General features: G+C 41.2%; 1 protein-coding gene across 1 annotated transcript; it reads left to right on the top strand.

The window, feature by feature from the left end:
- The first annotated feature begins 9,391 nt into the window (after positions 1–9,391).
- Positions 9,392–12,977, top strand: LOC122039579 (agamous-like MADS-box protein AGL80). The gene is made up of 2 exons (XM_042599139.1): positions 9,392–9,892; positions 12,561–12,977. Exons 1-2 carry the CDS (start codon positions 9,392–9,394, stop codon positions 12,975–12,977), a joined length of 918 nt encoding a protein of 305 aa, XP_042455073.1.
- The last annotated feature ends 8,887 nt before the right edge of the window (positions 12,978–21,864 follow it).

Genomic DNA, 21,864 nt, shown 5'->3' with positions numbered 1-21,864 from the left:
TAAATTTTCATGTTGCAATTTATTTTAAAGTTGCAAATTTATGTCTGAATTGTTAGTTTAGTAATTTCTTTAAATTACTATCTGCTTGTTTTAACCCAAACCTGAACTTGGGTTGATGCACATCAAAAAGGGGGAGATTATTGAACCCCGTGGTAGTTTTGATGTGATCAACCAAGTTTAGGTTAAGTCCTGCTTTGTGTTTGATTCCTGTGTCTAAGTGTGCAGGAGCTTAGGAGCGCAGGAAGTCGAGTGGAAGACGCAGCTAGCGAGAAGGACGACACGGGAAGGGAGCCGACGGGCCCGGTGTGTTCGAAGGACGAGAGAGCTGCGGAAGAGTAAACCCGGTGGGCGTGAAGAACATGCGCGGTGTTCGAGGGATGTAAAGCCGGGACGGAGGACTGCTCGAGGAGAAGGCCGGAAACTGGGTTCGGGTGAGCCCTATTCCGAATGGCCGAAATCACCCAAAGAAGCTGAACCAGAGCAAGTCAACTAGAAGTTGACTTGTCAATGGTTCGGTCGACCGAACCTCCTGTCGGTCGACTGAACCCCTCTCAATCAGCAGCCAACCGCCAATGCCACGTCAGAAGCTGACCGTTGGTAAAGTTGATCGGTCGACCGAACCTCTTGATCGGTCGACCGAATCGAAGATAATCCAGAGACTTAGTCGAGCAAATTGATCAGGCCAACTCAGCTGGAGTCCGTTGGCCGATCGGTCGACCGATCATATGGATCGGTCGACCGAACCAAAGCTCGATCCTCAGAGACTGCACCTGGATAGAAGACTGGGCAGGTACAGCAGGTTCGGTCCACCGAACCTGGGGATCGGTCGACCGATCCCTCTCGAGTCAAACCTGATCCTGAAGGTTCAGGTTATGTGATAAGCTCTAGAACCCCTATATAAAGGAGGTCTCGGGTAGCTATTAATAATACAACGAATACGAACGAAATATCAACTCTTGTACTCTCATTCTCTTAGCAACTACTGTACTATCAAAGTGTAAAAGGCTTCTCCGCCTTCAGAGAAGGAGTTTTCTTATTGCGCTTTTCTTACTACCCTAGATTAACAACCCTCTTGGTTGTAACCAGGTTAAATTCGGTCTCCTGTTATTTCTGCTGTTAATTTTATTATTATTGCTTTATCTTAAGAGTTGAAAAAGCTTTGAGGAGGGTATAATATTTATCACAGGCAATTCACCCCCTCTTGCCGGTCCCCCGCTGCACCAACAGCGGATCATTGGCCAATCGGAGAAACCGTTGTCTGATCGGCCATCTGAGTAAACAAGTATAATTAGTCCGGTGGCAGGAGAACAAGCTACGCGGGCTGGGAGCTCAAGCCGAGCGGGCCACCAGTCTGGCTCGAAGAATGACGTTAGCATTATACACTTAATGAAGTAATAAGATAAAAGAGAAAAAAAATAGATAATTAATAAAGGAAAGAGAAAACCAAATAGAATACTCTATATATCATTAAATGAGAAGAAGTATAGACAAAAATATCCCCTGTCGGTAATCAATATTATTAAACAGGGGAAGATAGAGGGTCACCAGAAAAGGTATAAAAAGGGCACACTAGGTATGAAGAAAGGAAAGAAAAATCTTTATCCTTAGTACTCACTTTTTTCCTCTCTTGTTTATGACTTGAGCGTCGGAGGGCCAACGCCAGTGACCCCTTCCCTGGTTTTGGTTTTGTTTTACAGAGAGCGAGGTCTTCATCTTGTCAGCGGAGCTGCCACCTCCCCGGCTTTCTAGCTTCGTGCCTTGGGACAGGATCATTTTGGTGTCGTCTATGGGAACGTAGCCTGCATCCGAGCAAGAAGATGGAAGACGCTGGATGGCTTACAACAGTGACTCTTAAACGACAGGATCTCGACGGATTAATACAAGCTCAAGTGACGAAGATATTGGAGCAACAACAACAACGGGCACTAGCCGAATGGCAAGTACAGGAGCCTACAGCTTCCGCAGAAGGTCGTCGGGCTGAACGAGAAGATCGAATGGAACATCTTTCCATTCAGGACCCGAATGGAAAGAGGTCGATCAACACCTATGGGGAAGAACCTCATGCGCTGGCCCCATACGTTAAGCGCCATTTGTTGGATCGAGACGCGCTAGAAGGGGGGGGTGAATAGCGCTCGTGGCTATTTCGTTCGATTTACGGAAAACTATCGGTGTAATTAAAACGCAGCGGAATAAAATTAAGAAAACACAGACACGAAGGATTTACTTCGTTCGGAGCCTAAGGCGACTCCTACTCGAAGGCCCGCGATCCTTGATCGCTTTCCGTGGGCAACAACTATAAGCTCGAAGAATATTACAAACTTAGAACAATTTGCCAACTAAAGAAATACAATACAGACGACAGAATCTAAGGAAATCGAAGTGTCGGGTCGTCGAGTCGAGTTGAAGCTTTCCCGGGATGTCATGTTTAGCAGCCAATTGAAGCACGATCACTTTGAATCAGATATCTTGAGGTGCTGCTCGAAACCCCCTTATAAAGGGTGTCCAAGGCGCCTTGGAAGCCTCCAAAGGCGCCTCCATAGCTCCGAGTCCACCGTGCAGATGAGCGCTGACCATTCTGCGCTTATCACCTTGAAGGCGCCTTCATGGGTCTTCAAGGCGCCTTCCAAGGCGCCTCCACAGCCAACCGAGGCGCCTTCAGCCCTGTTTCGTGGCCAGGTCAGCTTTTGTACCCGAGGCGCCTCCAAGCTCCATGGAGGCGCCTCGGACACTGTTCATCCGAGGGAAAACTTCATTATTTTGTATCTGCAAGATATGTTAGTCCAAACAATATCCTACAAAGCAAAGTTAGCATAAACAGCAGCATGAATATGATAAAGAATATTGTGACAGCCTCCGGACTGTCCGGGTCTGACTTCGGATTTCCGACCGGAAACCTTAGGTCGACCCGACGCCTACTGTTCCCTCTACGGGGAACGCACCCTCACCTACTCCACTCAGGAGATTTACCTGTTGCCAGTGCGATCCTCCAGATCGACTGGACTTTTGCTCAGCACTCGACGCTTCCGGACTTTCTGCTGGACATCCGCTTCTCGGCTAGTCCAGTCTTTCACCTGGTTCGCGACATCAGGACTTTCCACCTAGGGTTACCACCCGCTAGGACTTTTGTCTGAAGTCATCGACCTGCCAAGACTTTCCGCATAGGGTTACCACCCCCTATGACCTAGGGTTACCACCCCCTAGGGTTTTCCTTTACCTAGGGTTACCACCCCCTAGGATTTTCCTTTACCTAGGGTTACCATCCCTAGGGTTTTCCATTTGCCTAACCGCAGCTAGGACTTATGCCTAAGTACCACTTAGGACTTTCTTGCAAACTTGTTCAACATATTAGAAACCAAAACACCTTAACTTTGACCCCTTTGACATAATCAAAACATAGGTTCGATCATCGGATGCTTCCCGCACCAACACCATTTTGGACCTCGACAGAAGAGAGGGGCTGGGCTGACAGAGATCGGGGATCATCATCTGATAAGGCACCCGTTCGAAACACAAGAAAAAGGAAACCCAAGGAGGACGACTCGCCCCAATAGGTCAACCAACAGTTTTTAGAGGGAATTCTAAATGACCCTCTGCCGAAGCACTATACCTCATTGACGATTGGGGAATATAATAGGACGACCGACCCTGACAACCACCTGGCCAAGTTTGACAACGCAGCCATGCTGTACCAATACACGAACAGGGTAAAATGCCTAGTCTTCCTGACCACATTATCTGAATCAGCACAACACTGGTTCAAACGTTTGCCGAGCGGCTCGATTCATAGCTTCAAAGACTTTCGAGCGGCCTTCGTACATCACTTTGATAGCAGTCCCCGCCACTGGAAGATAAGCGTGAATCTATTCTCACTGAGGCAAGGGCCGCGAGAGGCCTTAAGGTCATATATCCAACGCTTTAATCAGGTGGCGATGGATATCCTAGCGGTCTCCTCGGATGTATTAGTTAACGCTTTCACTCAGGGGCTCACTGAAGAGGAATTCTTCCGGTCACTCATTCAGAAGCCTCCAAAGGAATTTGGCGATCTACAAAAATGAGACAATGAATACATCAATGTAGAATAAGCCTAGGCGGCCAAGAAAAAGGAGGCACCCACCGAACCAGCGACTGTGTCAACCGAGTAGCCATCAGCCTCCTATAGGGCCTTGATCGGGAGGAACTCAACCACAACATGAGCATAGGACGCATGCTGTGCAACACGTTGGGGTCGGACGCCCAAAAGCCTCTAAGGGTAAAATATGGACGCCGATGTTTTGCTTCTTCCATCAATCGGTGACTCATAATACACGGGACTGCTACCTGGCAAGCAGGCCGACCCCAAGAAGGTAGTATCGTTAATCACCATCGCCCGATTGGAAATATAGGCGTCGATCAACTAGGCGAAGGGAAGACGAAAAGATAGCGGTCGAACCATGCCGCCATCAATCTCAACGACGGAACAGTCTAAGTCCTGTTCGGGAGCAGGCTGAATGGAGATGACACTCAGCTTGAGAGGAAGAAAATAGGAGCAACGCCGCTTGGGGTGAAATAGGAATGATCGCCAGGGGGCCGGCTGGCGGTGATTCTAATCGAGCGAGAAAGTTACACGCGCGGCGGTTTGAAACTCAGCAATCGACTGCAGCAAAGAGAAGGCCGAGGGACCTAAGATCAGCTTCGGTCTGAAGGATTTAGAGGGGGTTATCCGTTCGGTAATAGCTAATTATGTTATTCACCATATCTTTGTTGACACAGGAAGCTCGGTGAACATCATCTTTAAGAAAGTATTTGATCAGCTGCAAATCGACTAGAGCAATTTACTGCCCATGATGACTCAACTCTACGGGTTCACCGGCAACGAAGTATTGTCGATCGGCCAACTGCGCCTAGCCGTCTCGCTCGGGGAAGAGCAGCAGAAGAGGACATGGACGACCAATTTCATTGTGGTGAATGTGTCATCAGCCTACAACGTCATTCTGGGCCGACCGACGTTGAATGAGTTCCGAGCGGTGGTATCCACTTTCTGCCAGAAAATCAAGTTCCCGGTTGGGAGATAAGGTGGGCGAGGTCAGAGGCGATCTATTGGCCGTTCGACGTTGTTACGTCGAGATGGTCAGAATGGAAACACGAACCGCTCGGAAGACACTTCGCTTGGAGGTGAATGCTATCTCGGAGAAGCCTCCTACTCTGGTCCACAATGAAAAGGAGGAGGTCTAGATCCATCCAAACCGATCGGAGGCGATGACCTTTATCGTCGCCGATCTAGAAAGTGAGAAGAAAACAGAATTGGTTGCTTGCCTTAGACGAAACAATGACGTGTTCGCCTGGTCGACACACGAATTGTCTTGCATTTTTCTGAACGTAGCTCAGCACGAGCTACATGTTCGATTAGACTCTCGGCCGGTTAAACATAACGACGATGAAACCTTGATAGAATCTGAGAAAAAAACATAAGAATAAAAATAAAAATAATTATTATGTTTAACAAATATATTTTGATAAATATCATTAATAGAATAAATCATATAATTTTATTTCATACATTCAAATAATTAAATATTTCAAAAGTTCTTAACCAAATTTATTATCATTAGGAGTTTTAGGGTTGATAAAAAATAGAATTTTCATGGCTAATAATATAATAGAAAAACAAAAATAGGTACCTTGAGAGATCATTGCGAGATGGGGGAGATCATCGCAAGAAAATTATTGATTAGCGACTGAAAAAGTAAAATTTTGTCACTAATTTAACGATAGAAATTCACTAAATTAATATCCAAAAATATGTACAAGATTATAAAATCACACCAATCAAAATAATATAAATAACTACATCCAAATTCTTATAATTACAATATCAACACCGATCCAAATCTTCGGGACCCCGCATGGCGGGAGCTTCGTGCACTAGACTGTCCTTTTTATCTAAAACATGAATTTCAATATATATATATATATATATATATATATATATATATATATATATATATATATATATATACCCTAAACCCTATAGGAAGACATGAAATCTTGCATTTCTACTTCCATCGACTATTTTATTGTCATGACTCAATTCTTGATTATACTTCCTCAATGCTTACACTTCAGTAGAAGAACTCGGACAACCCCTGACCTAGGAGTACATAATACATAATCAATTAAACTGTGATATTAATAATATAAAAATTCATAAATTGTAAAAATAGAAAGAAATGTCTTACTAATGATGTTTATCTAGGATAATACGGAGCAAACGAAGGGTTAAATGGAGTTGGTCAGTCCAGATTGGTGTCGAGAAAGAGAAAATATCTTTCCCTCACCAAACACATGAAGATAATATTTTAATATCACATCCAATTAATGACAGAAGAAATATCTCAAAAAAATTTACCTACACCATAGTGTTGTTTAATCTAATCAACCAGCCAAAGTATAAGTAAATTTACTAATTGCATAGTATCAATATCGGTTAATTAAGAAGACATGAATTACAACGCACAAAGTTTGTGGTTAACACTCTGTTTAATGTGTTCTTTCATCTTCGTAAATTCCTCCCAATCCTTTTTTCCATCTCCTCTTTCCCCATGAATTTCTCTCATCTTTCACTTTATATCCATTGTGTTGCAGAATTGTATTTACTTATAAAAGTGATACCATTGAGCATTCACAGTGGAAATTGAAGATAGAGTGATGGATGACAGTTGTTTATGTGAGATAATTGCTCCTACAACTTAGGAGCAAAGAATGAGCTCAACCAACTTTGCTACAGATTTGCTACATCATTGGATATAAAACAACCTGAACATAAAGATTATAATTTAACAAGACTCATAATATGTCATTCTACATTTAAATACTTACAAGAAAGCACCTCTATAAGATGACAAATTAAGTCATAGTAAATTGCTACATCTGGCTTGATTCAGAGCGACTTCTCCTGAATAAAAGAAAAATAGATTATATGTTCTGATTACATAAAATTACAATCAGAGCAGATTTGATCTATATACTTAAGATGTATAAAATCCCCAACTATGAAGTGTAATTTGTTAATTTCTTTGCTTTTGTGGATAAGTATTTGGCTGTCTTAGTTTAGTAACTGATTTCTTGTTATAAGACGACTACCTTGTGGGAACCTATAGCCATTATCTTCTCCGCCATGCTGAAGAAACAGTCAGTTAGCTCATCGCTGTAGATAACAGTATCAGTTGCCAAGAGGACCGTAACACTTTCAACCTCGTCGATCTCCTCAAAGCTCCGCAGGTATCTTTTATTCGGGGACCTTGAGTAGTCAGGAGAATGTATAATTGTGGCAAGGTAATGAAGAACAACAACTGAAACTTTTGACGAATAGTCTTAATTTCAGCAAGACAGAGAGAATGAACTCACTCCTTAATTTTTAGCCATAGTTGTTTTATCATTTTTATTATAACAAAGAGTAAGTACCAGAAAAAAATAATTATTGTATATGACGTTTCCTTTTTGTTTCTTAGTGTAATGAGTTATGAACAACCTTTCAGATAATTATCATCCTCAAACAAGGTGCTTAGGCAATTATGATTTTTTACATCTTATTGTTATTTATCCTCCAAACAAATTGGGTGAAACATATTAAATTCATCACGTTTACTTGCTTGTATATGTTCAGAATTCACCGGGCAATTATCACACTACATATTGCTTCAAGATGACAACTTTAGACAAAGAATGATAATTCTTCTGGTCAAATAATGTAGATGGCCAAGCCATCAATTAACAATCTTGTTGTCGTGCGCTCGCTCTTTGGATCATTGGTGAATGGGATGAGGAGACCTGAGATTCATTCAAAGAGTGGGTTAATTTGACTGGTCATGGGACGGATCTTGGCCACACTCCAATCCTCAAGTTAAGGTTGTTCGAGGTGATATGCAAAATAGAAATGGTGATGGAGAAAAAGAGTAGAACCTCGTCGAGTTGAAGAGAATTCAGAATCCCCTTTTATTATCTTCGTGAGTGTGTATAGTTGTCCGGAAAACATCTCCACATCAATTAAAATATCATCATCGCGGGAACCAATGAGGGGACTAGATCTGGCAACCGATGGTTGTCTCTCCATCCATCTAACACCATGTGTCAGAAGGGATATCTAAGGGATCAGATCTAATAATCTTGTAATTGTTCCTCCATTCTCAGGATACATGTGTCGTAGAATATTCGCAGTAACGGTTAGGAAGCCGGTATAGGGCATAGACCTGTCTTAAAGATGAAAAATGTGATATTGATGTGGAGTGGCCTTAGGAATATACGAAGCCAGTACCTGAAACGGAGAAAATGTTAGGATCTACTTTTGTGGGAGAGTGTCAGCGACTGGGGCCAAGACAGTGATGAAGCTAGTGATCATAGCAGGGACCGAGAGAGAATCTATTGCTGAGACTAATCAAGACTAAGAAAAAGTCTGAGACTGAGGGATTTTCAGATTGAGACAGAGAGGGAGTCTAAGATAGAGGAAGTCTATAGCTTAGATTGAGAATGAGAAGAAGTTTGAGAGGGATCCGAGAATGAGAGAAAATTTGAGATTGAGAGAGAGTTTGAGACTGAGATGTACTAGGGTCAGGAGTTGAGACAGGAGTTGAGACTGAGATATGATTGATGATTTGTCCTTTAATCAAACTTGCATGGCAGGGATGAGCGCCCTAAGTTGGTTAAACCAGGTCTAAGTCACATCTGAGTTGAATTAACTTTTTCTTGGATCACGTTTGACCCATCTTAATTTTGATTGACAGATCAGCACGACTCTCGACCCACGGGACACGTAGGAACTGAAGGAGATCGCTGTGGGCCGCATCAATAATAATACAACAAAACTTTTTGTTTTATCTGAATTATATGGACAATGATAACATCGATCGATTGACTTGGTAAAGTAATACTCTGATCAGCTTTCATGGTTTGAATCGACCATTTTAGATCGGGTCAGTTCGAAACGATCAAGTCGGTTTGAACACGACCTATTGATTGATAAAAAATTTTGTTTGATGTAATTATGCGAATTATATTCATGCAAGATACACGTACATATCTTAATAGTGTTTTATATCGTTATATTATTTCCTATTATCATTGCACTGGCTTATTTAATTAATTAATATCGTTGTCCTAATCCACAACCAATTTTGTGTTGATTTAAAAAGAAAGATTTGAAATTTAAAATTATGATCTCTTATTCAGGAAGGAAATAGTTAACATATATATAAGATTGAAAGAAATATTACAATTTGAAACTATGAAAGGAAACATGTTGGCGTTCCATTAATTGACGGGATTCGTTGTGATTCTTTTCCAAATTCAACAATAATTTAATTTGTATAAATTGATGGAGAGCGATTAATATAGATTAGCAGTTGATTAAAAGACCGCCATGGGGAGGAAGAAGGTGAAGCTCGCATGGATCACCAATGATGCCACGAGACGCACCACCTTCGAGAAGCGGAAGAAGGGCCTGGTGAAGAAGGTGAGCGAGCTCGCCACGCTCTGCGGCGTCGAGGCGTGCCTGGTCGTCTACGGGCCTCAGGATGCGTCGGAGGCGGAGCCGGAGGTGTGGCCGTCGCCGGTAGAGACGGCCCGCGTGGCCATTCGCTTCAATAGCATGCCGGAGATGTATCGGTGGCGCAGGATGACCGACCAGGAGGGCTTCTTCCGGCAGCGCGTCGCCAAGCTGCAGGACCTGCTTCGCCGCCAGGATTGCGAGAGCAGGGAGCTCGAAGTGAGCATCTTCGCCCACGAGATTATGGCCGGCGGGCGGAGCCTGGACGACGCTGACCTAAATGACGCGATGGGACTGGTGCAGATGATAGACATGAAGCTGAAGCTGGTGCAGAACAGGATAGCAGGGCCGTCTCAAGTCTATTTATGGTCCAAGGTAGAATAAAAATTAGATCTATAATACTATTTTAAATAAATTACTTCACCCTTTTTCATACAAATTTGGGATGGTTTAATTTTTTTAACAAAATAAAATATTAATTTAAAGAATATTTTTTATATAAAATTTATTTTTCTCTCTTTTTGAAATATAAAATTATTAATTAAATTTTTATATTCAAATTTAGATAACCTAATTTTTATATTCAAGTTTGGATAGCTTAAACATAAGTCTTAATGACTTATGCCTAAAGTCGACCACGAGTAAATTGAGCAGACGATGTCCTTTAAGAATCCTACTCTCTTTGATGTGTCTATTTGCTCCTATATATTATGCGCTGGCGCCGTCTAAGGAAAACGAACGAAGACGTTGAGATAAAATCTTGAATTTGAATAGTCTTCCAGAAGACTAAATTCTAAGAGCTTCGTTTTCTGTATGCCTTCTATTATTTTGCATGTTATTAATGATAGATAATATTTCTGGAAAATTTTAGAGATGGAGCCGTGAGAGGGTGTTGGAACGGAAAATTTAATCACCACCAATAAAGTATCCTTCCACATTTATTATCGCATCACAAGTGGAAATCTCACGTCGTTGAAATTTTATTACCGCTGTCCTTGTCGTGGCGCAGCCGAATCCACTGAAAATAACAAAACACAAATAACAAATAACATAGGGTTGCTGATAGTATAATAGAAAAATAAAAGTAATAATAAAACATGAGTTAGCCAACCTCTTCCTCGGGCTGTATACTTGCTTTTTATAAATGTGAGATACACCAAGACATCGTGGAAAGATGAGAAAGACACGAACTTCTTGATTTTTCTTCCTTAACGTCTGTACTTTAACAAATGAAGAACTCGAACCCCCTAACACGATAATACGAAGCAAACGATGGGTTAGATGGAGTTAGTGAGTCCAGATTGATCTTGAGATAATTTTACTAAAGCAACACAACATATAATGATTATGTAAGATAATACGAAGCAAAGGAAGTGTTAGATGTAGTTAGTGAGTCAAGATTAATTTTGAGAAAGAGAAAATATTTTTCCATCGCCAAATAAAGATAAGATTTTGATATCCCATCCAATTAATGATAAAAGAAGCATCTCAAATAAATTTACCTACATCATAGTATTGTTTAATCTACGCTGTCAATATCCGCTAATTAAGAAAACAAGTATTACAACGTGGTGGTCAATATTTTTTCCCATCATTTTTTCTATCTTTAATGCGACGGTAAAAAAGGGCCTACCTGACACAGATTAATAGTTACAATGAAAGTCAAAGTCAAAACGATCAATGTCAAGGCTCAAATGCTCAACCACGTCGCCCAAACGAGAGGCGACTACATAGGCCGATCAGAGGAACCAACGTCCGGTCAGTCATCTGAATGCAACCGCGTCTGGTCAACCCGATCGCTAGGAGAGCAGGTCGAGCGGGCCACTTGTCCGGCTCGGAGTATGCCATTGACAATGTAATGAACCGATATAACAAAAGAGAAAAAAGATGGATACTTAATAAGAGGAAGAGAAAACAAAAGAGAATACTCCATCTATCCTTGAATGCGGAAGAAGCTAAGACAAAGATATTTTCTGTTTGCAATTAATATCATTAAACAAGGACATATGAAGGACCACTAAAATAGGTATAAATGAGTATGGTAAGTATGAAGAAAGGGGGGGGGGGGGGGATTGATCTCAGTTCCTAGTACTTTCACTTTTTCTTTTTCTTTTTCTTTTTCTATTTTATAATTTGAGCGTCGGAAGGTCAATGTCAGACACCCTCTCCCTGGTTTGGTTTTGTTTTGCAGAGAGGAGCGAGGTCTTCATCCGGTCAGCAGAACCGCCACCTCCCTAGCTTTCCAACTTCACAATTTCGGACAGGAACATTTTGGCTCCGTCTGTGGGAACGTAGCCTGCATCCGAACGAGAAGATGGAAGACGTTGGACGAATCATAATGGTGACGCTGACACAAGAGGAACTCGACATGTTGATACAGGCCCGAGCAGCGAAGATAGTGGAATAACAGCAACAACAGGCACTAGCCGAGCGCCAACAGATATTATCCGAATGTCAAGTGCAGGAGCCTGAAATCTCCACGGCAGGCTGCTAGGCTGAGCGAGGGGACCGAGACATTTGGGAACCAAACAAGAGGTCGATCGACACCTATAGGGAAGCCCCTCATGCGCCGATCCCATCCCACCATTCACCGTTATGGACTCCAGCGGAAGAGAGGGGCCGAATGGAAAGAGATCGGGGATCATCCTCGGATGAGGCACCTGCTCGAGACGTAAGGAAAAGGAAGGCACCCAAAGATGATGATTCGTCCGAACGGGTCAATCAACAGTTTTTGGAGGTGATTCTAAACGACCCTCTGCCGTAACATTACACTCCACCGACGATCGAGGAATATAATGGAGTGACTGACCTCAACGACCACTTAGCCAAGTTTGATAACGCGGCCGCACTTCACCAATACACGGATGAGGTGAAATGTCGAGTCTTCCTCACCACGCTATCTGGATCGGCACAACGTTGGTTCAAATAGTTACAGAGTGGCTCGATCCATGACTTCAAGGACTTCTGAGCGGCCTTCATACACCACTTCGCTAGTAGTTACTGCCACTAGAAGATGAGTGTGAATATATTCTCGTTGAAGCAGGGGCCCCGAGAGCTATCAAGGGCCTATATCCAGCACTTCAATCAGATGGCGATGAACATCTTAGCGGTCTCCTTGGACGAGTTAGTAAACATCTTTACTCAGGGGCGAGCCGAAGGAGAGTTCTTCCATTCGCTCATCTGGAGACTGCCGAAGGACTTTGGCCACTTACAAAAAAAGGCCAATGAATATATCAACGTGGAAGAAGCCCAGGCAGCATGGAAGAAAGAGACACATGCCGAGCCCGCAGGAGTATCTGAACGGTGTCAGCCGAGCAACCATCAACCTCCCAAGGGGCTTCGATCAGGAGGAGCCCCGCTAGGCGAGCCCAGGACACATGCCGTGCAGCATGTGGCAGCCGCTCGTCCAAAGGCTGCAAAAGGCAAAGTGTGGACGTTGATGTTCTGCTCCTTCCAATAGTCGACGACGCACAACACCCTGGACTGCTATTGTCGTCGAACACCATCACCTGATCGGCGACAAAGGCGTCGATCAACCGTTTGAAGGGAGGGAGAAAGGACAACGCCCGAACCCCGCCACCACCAACCTCAACGTTGGAACAGTCGAAGTTCCGCCCGATGCTTCTCCGAACGGAACAAACCATCGGCATGGGGGGAAGAGAACCGAAGTAACGCCGCTCAGGGGAGATAGGTATGATCGCAGGAGGGTCGACCGATGAAGATTCTAACCGAGCAAGGAAGTAGCATGCTCGGTGACTCGAGATCCACGCTGTTCGCTGCAACAAGGAGAAAGCTGAAGGAACCGAAATCATCTTCAGCCCTAAAGACTTAGAGGGAAAAGAGATCCCTCACGATGATGCACTGATTATCTGGGTGGTAATTGCCAATTATACAATCCATTGAACTTTTGTTGATACAGGGAGTTCAGTGAACATCATATACAAAAAGGCATTCGATCAGTTGCAAATCGACTAGAGCGAACTGCTGCCGATGATGACCCCGCTCTACGGTTTCACGGGCAACGAAGTGTTGCTGATCGGTCATACCAAGTTAGCCATTTCACTTGGCGAACAACCCCTGAAGAGGACAAAGACCACAAACTTCATTGTGGTAGACGCACCGTCAACATATAATGTTATATTAGGCTGACCGACCTTAAATGAGTTCCGAGCAGTGGTGCCAAAGGATAAAGTTCCCAGTGGACGACAAGCTGAGAGAAGTCAAAGGTGACCAATTGGCCATTCGACGATGCTACATTGAGATGGTCAGATCAGAAGCAAGGACCGCTCAGAAAAACCCGCGCCTGGAGGTGAATGCCATCATTGAGAAGCCCCCTGTGAGGATTTATGAAGAAAAGGAAGAATTCCATATTCACTCGAACCAGTTGGATGCGACCACCTTCCTTGTCTCCTATCTGGAGAGCGAGAAAAAGGCCGAGATGACTCCCTGCCTCAAGCGGAATCATGATGTGTTCGCCTGATCGACCAAAGAGCTCCTTGGGATCTCACCGAGCATCGCTCAGCACGAGCTTCATATCCGATCAGATTCTCGGCCCGTGAAGCAGCGGAAAAGGGACTTTAACGCGGAGCAGAACCTGATCATCCGGGCATAAATAGAGAAATTACTAGAAGCCAAACACATCCGGGAAGTCCAGTTTCTGAGTTGGCTCTAATGTGGAATTGGTCTTCAAGCTAGGTAACAAATGATGGGTGTGCATTGACTTTCACGGTGGGAGGAGTCAAAGGTGACCAATTGACCATTCGACGATGCTACATTGAGATGGTCATATCAGAAGCAAGGACCGCTCAGAAAAACCCGCCCCTGGAGGTGAACACCATCATTGAGAAGCCCCCTGCGCGGGTTTATGAAGAAAACGAAGAATTCAAGATTCACCCGGACCAATTAGATGCGACCACCATCTTTGTCGCCGATCTGGAGAGCGAGAAAAAGGCCAAGATGACTGCCTGCATCGGCCGGAATCATGACGTGTTCGCCTGGTTGACCCACCAGCTCCTTGAGATCTCGCCGAGCATCGCTCAGCATGAGCTTCATATCCGATCATATTCTCAGCCCGTGAAGCAGCGGAAAAGGGACTTCAGCGCGGAGCAGAATCTGATCATCCGGGCATAAATAGAGAAATTACTAGAAGCCGAACACATCCGGGAAGTCCAGTTCCTGAGTTGGCTCTAATGTGGAACTTGTCTCCAAGCCAGGTAACAAATGATAGGTGTGCATTGGCTTTCGAGACCTGAATAAGGCGTGCCCGAAGGATTTCTATCCGTTACCACGGATAGACCAAATGGTGGACTCTACGACGGGCTACGAGCTAATCTGTATGCAAAACGCAAATAAAGGCTGCCACTAAGTGCGGCTTACCAAAGAAGATCAGGAAAAGGTTATGTTGGAATCCCAAAGTTATTTTGATGTGATCAACCAAGTTAGGTTAGGTCCTGTGGTGTTTTAACCTTGTGTCAAAGTGTGCAGGAGCTTAGGAACACAAGAAGTCGAGCAAAAGACGCAGCTAACGAGAAGGACGACACGGGAGAGAGCCGACAGGTTCGGTGCGTCTAAGGGACAGGTACTGCGGAAGAGTATGCAGGCGGACGAGAAGGCAGCGCGTGGCGTTTCCGAGGGACGAGAAGCCGGAGAAGAAGGTTGCTCGAGAAGGCTGAAATTGGGTTCGGGTGAGCCTTATTTCGGTTGACTGAAATCACCCAAGCAAGCGGAACCGGAGCGAACGACTCGGACCAAGGCGAGCTGAATCGGAGCAGAAGGCCCGGATCTAAATGATCAACAAGGTTGACTTTGAGGTCCCGACGTCCGGATCCATTCAGGGCGCCCGAAACCATTTCAGCGCCCGGAATGAGACTTTGACCGGATCACGTTTGACCGTGAACCGTTACGAAGGGGATAAAACTTTATCCCCCTCGAGGCGCCCCGACCAAGGATATAAATACAATATTAGTCCAGAAGTTTTTCAATCAACAAGCAATTGTAATACAACACTAGTGCGCTCTTCATTGTTAGTTTAACTTCTCATTTTGTGCTTTCACTGCTGTATGAGGCTTCTCTGCCTGAAGGAGATACTTGGTGCATTTACTTCCTTGGATTAACAACCTCTTCGATTGTAACCATGTAAAAGCTTTGAGCATCTTCTTTTAGCTTATTCTTTTATTTCAATTTATGTAAGTGTTCTTTTAAAAGTCCGAGAAGAGTATTTGTTTTTATATTGTGCAGGGCTATTCAATCCCCCTTCTAGCCTACCACTAAGGACCCAACAAGTGGTATTAGAGCCAGGATGCTTCAGGAGTACTAACCGTCGATCGAAGCAAAGACGATGACCAGACCAAGCATATACTCGCCGAAGTTCGAGGGGGAGTTCGCTAGCTGGAAAAAGCGAATGTAGGTGTGTTTTAAAACTGATTTCGATTTACTTCTAATTATGGAATTCGGTTTTATAGCACCGGAAGGTAAAGAAAAATACAAGTGAATGAAAAAGGAGCAGACCGACTATGTGGGAAATGGTAAAGTAGAGTTCCATCTGCTGAGCGTCCTTCTGCCACAAGAAGTCAACTGGTCGGCAACTATGACTCATCAAAGGAGCTTTGGGAGAAGTTCCTTGAGCTATATGAAGGGACATCCGAAGCCAAACTCGTGAGATAAGACTTACTTTGCAACTAGCTCACCAACTAGCGATTTGAAGAAGACGAAACGATTGCACACCTTCATTCAAGGATCAAGGAGCTTATCACCGAACTTTCGAATCTCGGAGAAAAGGTAAGTAACTGAGATTCGCTAAGGTACACACTTAATGCATTCCCTAGGAATATAAAATGGGCATCACTAGTAGATACCTTCTATATCTCTAAGGACTTGGAATTATTACCTTAGAGGAATTGTTTTCAACAGTTGAAGTGCATGAATCGAGATGTGCAGGTGCAAAGGAGCCAATGCACAACATCGCCCTCAAGGCATCATGAGACGAACATGAGTCAGAATCTTCTCTCGATGATGAGGAAATGGTAATGATGGTAAGACACTTTAAAAAGTTATTTAAATTAAGAAAATCTAACCATCCGCTGGGTAGAAAGAAAAGGACGATCATATGCTACCACTGCAACGAAGAAGGGCACGTCAAAGACAACTGCCCCAAGTTAAAGAACAAGGATAACAATAAAAGAAAGAAGTATGTCTAAACAAATAAGTTAAAAACACTAAAAGCGACGTGGGACGATACGTTGTCCGAATCGGAAGTCGAGGCCTTCTCTGGACTTACATTAATGGACAATCATCAACACGAGGACTATGATTCAAGCTCGTTCGAAATGAGCATCGAGAGCATCGACGAAGGGGGAGATACATCAGAAGAAAGCAGCAGTTCAGGGGGAGCCACGAATAACGAGATCGATAAGGTAAGTTAGGTACGATCTCTTTCTCTCGATAAATTATTTAAATTTGTTAAACTATTAACTAAAGATTGCTGCAAATTAGAAAAAGAAATTAGAAATTTGAATATTATTCTAGCAAAATCTTGTCTATTAGAAGAATTTAACAAAATAAAAGTAGAAAATAAGATTTTGCAAAAAGAAATAAATAACTTAAAGGTTCATGCATGCTGAAAATCTGATCCTTTTGCTAGGGGGTTTAGTCTACCGAACAAGGTAAAACCTGAACCTGCAAAAATGTTAGTCATCCTGTAAAATAGAGTTAGAATAATAGCAGATAATATAAAATTTAACTTTTGATAGTCTCCGGACTATCCGGTTCTGATTTTCGGATTTCCCAAAAACTTTAGGTCAAATCAATGCATACTGTTCCCTCTTTGGGGAACACATCCTTATGTACTCCTCTCAAGAGAAATTACCTTTTGCCAAACTGGTCCTCCGGACCCTTTGGACTTTTGCTTAGTGTCTGAGACTTCAGGACTTCATGCTGAACGTCCACTCCACGACCTGTCTAGACTTCCACCTAGTCCGCGACCATCGAGATTTTTACCTTGAGTTCCCAACTCTAGGATTTCGTTCAAGTCCTCGACCCACCATGACCTTGCCCAGCCTCTCGGACTAGGACTTCATTGCCTAATCGCAGCTAGGACTTTCCATAACCTAGGATTACCACCCCTAGGGTTTTCCATTTGCCTAGAATCCACTAGGATTTTTACCTACAAACACTTAGGATTTTTCTACAAGCTCATTTACACTTGTTAGATAATAAAACATCTTAACTTTTGAAATTTTGCCATAATCAAAACATAGGTTTGATTGTCTGATGCTCCCTACACCAACAATCTTCCTCTTTTTACTTATGATAACTTGATTTAAAAGTTAAGTAAAACATATAGCAACATATAGCAAAAAAAATGCAACATATAGCGAAAGTTTAGAGATTCATTTATAAAGAAAAAGAAGTAACTTGTTAGCTCTCCCTTAATCCCTTAACTTTCTCTCCCCTTTAACTTTTAAAAATTTTCTCCCCCTTTGACATATATCAAAAATAATTTAGGGAGGAAAAAATGCATAATTCCAAAAATCTAATATTTTACCTTTTCAAGTACTTTGAAAAAAACTTTGTCTTTGAAAAATACTTTGGAACAAAACTCTTCTTTTTTGAGATACTAAAATTTTTGTTTTAAAAACTTTGAAAAGGAGAGTGAAAAATTTTAATATAGCTATAAACTTGTGAAAAAAGCTTTTGAACAATACTTAAGTGGTCAGAAGGAATTTGGCTAAAAATATGGTTTTTGAAACTTAGCTTTTTAAAAATTTACAAAAAAAAACTTAGCCTTCTTGTAAAGCCTTAATTTTTTTTTTTAAAGTATACTTAAAGATTTTGAGAAAGAACTTATCTTTTTTCCTTAATAAAAAACTTAGCTAAATTCTTAATTTTGAAAAGATTTTCTTTTTAAAAAATTTAGCTAAATATTTAGCTTTAAAAAGATTTTATTTTAAAAAAAACTTAACTAAATACTTAGTTTTGAAAAGATTTTCTTAGAAAAAACTTACTAAATACTTAGCTTTGAAAAGAATTTTCATATAAATATTTGAAGAAGTATTTGATTTTAACTTATAAACTTTCTTTTGAAATAGCACCTCACAAGAAAACTTAAAAAATTTAACTCCCTATTTCTTTCTCTCTCTTAAAAGTTTAAGTAATTTATAGGGGATAGTTAGCTTAAATAATTTAATTAATACATTGATTAATAACTACGACCCTAGAGTCTAAACATGAAAACATAAGTTTAATAATATAAAAGTAATTATTTATTTTCATGATTTTTCATCTCGCCTATTCTATGTTATCAAACATGTTCAACTTATGAGTTTATGTGAAATAAAGTTAAGTTAATTTTAGAGTTGATTTTATCTATGACTTGGAAAAATATTTATGATATTGAAGAAAATTTAAGTTTGAGTTTCAAAAATAATTTAAGTTAAATTTTGAATTTAAAATGTTTGAATTTAAATTTAGATTTCAAAAATATTAAATTTTGAATTTAAATTTAGATGTCAAATATATTAAATTTTGAATTTTGAAATATTTAAGTTTAAATTTAAATTTCAAAAATATTAAATTTTCAAAATACTTATGTTTGAATTTAAATTTAGATTTTAAAAAAAATTAAATTTGGAATTTTAAAACACTTAAGTTTGAATTTAAATCTAGATTTAAAAAATATTGAATTTTAAATTTTGAAAATTAATTATGATTTAATATTTGAAAAAAAATTAAGATTTAATTTGATTTGGTTTAAATTAGGTTAGACTAATTCTTAATTGAAAACTGAATCTATCTCACCCTTTTTATAGATTGTCAATTAAGGAATCTTATCTGTTTTGTGAGATGGTTAATTTTATCTTTAATTTTATTAATATCTATGGATTGATTTACATTAGAGTTAGCTTAAGATTTGATAGTTAGTCAATTAAATATTTATTTCAATAATTGGCTTTCAGGCTGTGACGAGGCACTCGACCTTCTTGGGTATTGGATTATCAAACATTTCTAGACAAAGCCTTTTAAAGAAATTAACTATTTAATTTTCTTCTTGAAAATCCTAGGTCTAACTAGTCAAATGTAGATCAAGCCTAAGTCCTTATCTATCCTAATCTAAGTATACATAAAAAATAGTAAATCAAGCATCAATTAGGTTTATCTAATGAAAATGGGCTTTCTATTGGCTCCCCCTGGATCATAGCCCCGATAAGGTCTATCAAGATAGTACATTTGATCCTTGGGGATCCAATATTGATCAAGTCTAACTTGATTTGTCAAGTTAGACTTGGAGACCTATGCTTGGACTAAGTTTCTATTTGATCTATTTACAAGAGATAAATACAATTTAAATTTGTTTTTAGCCTTATATCCAAGTCCGGATTGATTGTATATGACTCTTTGTTTTCCAAGAATTAGATCAAGATTCTTATAACCCAAGGTGAACCGTTCCAATGTATCCTTCGATTCCTTGACTTGACTTTTCAGGCTAGAATTTTCTTCCTCAAGTTGTTAGACTTGAGTTGAAGTTCCAGTCTGAACAGATTCAATCAAGGAGCTTGGGTTAGTCACTTCCTTAAGGGTTGTTATCTCCTTTTGAAGTGACTTGACCCGGATATTAGATTTGGCCAACTTCCTTAATAAGTATGAAACTAAATTTTGTAAATCATCGACTTGAGTTCCAGTAATAAGAGAACTTACAATATTATTTGGCCCTTCAGAAATGGATATGGATATGTGGTTTCTTTCAGACTTTGTTTCTGACTCGGCTTCGGTTTCGAACTTAGACTCTATTATAGCAACATACGCTTGTACTGGTAGAGCAAGAAAGCTTGCTTGCTCGTGTTCTTCATCAGAGTCTTCCGAGGATTCGGATCATGTTGCCTTCAACGCTTTCCTTCTTCCTTGCTTCTAGTTTGAGCATTCAGGCTTGTAGTGTCCCTTCTAGTTGCTGCCGTAGCATGTAACTCCATACTTGGCCTTCGAGTTCAATTGAGTCACTTTCTTCTTCTGCTTTCCGAACTCGTTTGACTAGTTCGGTGGTGATTTCATCTTCTTTTGAGTCTGATTCATTTTTAGACTCAGGTTCGGTCCGACGCTTGGCTTTTGGTTCCCTCGTTCTGTTTGTACCTGCGAACAAAGCATTACCTTTCTCAATTGGTAATGCATTAGTCTGTTCGTGAAGTTCAAATTCAGAAAATAATTCATCTAATATAATTTACGAAAGATCCTTAGACAGGCTGTAAGCATCTACCATAGATGTCCATAAAATGTTCCTTGGAAAGACATTGATGCATCCTGATAATGTTGCTATTTTCCACTTTCTAACCGATTGCTTGAAGGTTGTTGAGCAGGTCTTGGATCCGAGTGTGGAGTTGATTTACCGATTCCCCTTCTTGTATTTTTATATTATATAGTTTAGTCAGAATCAGATCACGCTTACATACCTTAGTGTCGGAGGTTCCCTCATGCAGTTCGATTAGCTTCTCCTATAGTTTGTGAGAAAACTGTTTGGAAAGAGACAACTGTATCAATTCAAATTGACTCCAAGAAATTTAAAAACTAATACCACGAAAAGTTTGTTTGAATTGTGGTTTCACTGATTCGAAGTGGCCTCATTCTTATATCAATTTTAGGTTTGATGCATGCTAGAGGCGGGGGGGGGGGTGAATAGCACTCGTGGCTATTGCGTTCGTTTAAAACAATCATAGAGTAAAACGCAGTGAAATAAAGAAAGAAAACAAAAAGCAAGCGCTAACACTTTTGGTTACTTGGTTCGGAGCCTGTGATGAGTCCTACTCTAAGGCCCGCGATTGTTGATCACTTTTGTTGGCAATCCACTATCAGTTCAGAAAATCTTTATAAGAATATTGAATTACAACTTTACGTTAAGTAAAATATACCGACAACGTAAGAATATGAAGAGTTGCACTTTTGGTTGTCGGAGTCGTGTCATGGAGTCGCATAAATGTCTTTGGAGGAACGCGTAAGAAAGTTCGTTAGAAGATTGATTGATCGTCGAAGTGCTAGTCGAGACTCCCTTTTTTAGCAGAGCTCGACCTGATCAAGATCCACTGATCTCGGGATCAGGGGTTGACTCGATGCTTATCGGTTGACCAATATAGGTGTTCGGTTGATCAAACCTTCTGCACCTGCCTACCTTCTTGTCCAGATTTTGTCGCTTCAAATAGAACCTTCATTCGATTGACCAATCCTGCTGTTCGATCGATCGATCAATTCCACTTTTCTCGTTGGCTTATCTGATCTGATCAACCCGGTTCGATCGAGTTAGTGCCTATCCAAAGTTCGATCAACTGAATCCAAGGTTCTATCGACCAATCCCTTGGTTAAACCCG

The sequence above is a fragment of the Zingiber officinale genome, chromosome 1B, assembly GCF_018446385.1.
Source record: "Zingiber officinale cultivar Zhangliang chromosome 1B, Zo_v1.1, whole genome shotgun sequence".
NCBI lineage: Eukaryota > Viridiplantae > Streptophyta > Magnoliopsida > Zingiberales > Zingiberaceae > Zingiber > Zingiber officinale.
The sequence above is the reverse complement of the archived record's forward strand: the minus strand, read 5'-3'. Positions and strand labels throughout refer to the sequence as shown.

Coding starts and splice junctions, on each gene's coding strand:
- LOC122039579 (XM_042599139.1), top strand. CDS start 9,392: ATGGGGAGGAAGAAGGTGAAGCTCGCATGGATCACCAATGATGCCACG. Junction 9,893..12,560: donor AAGTCTATTTATGGTCCAAG/GTAGAATAAAAA, acceptor TCGTTGAAGCAG/GGGCCCCGAGAGCTATCAAG.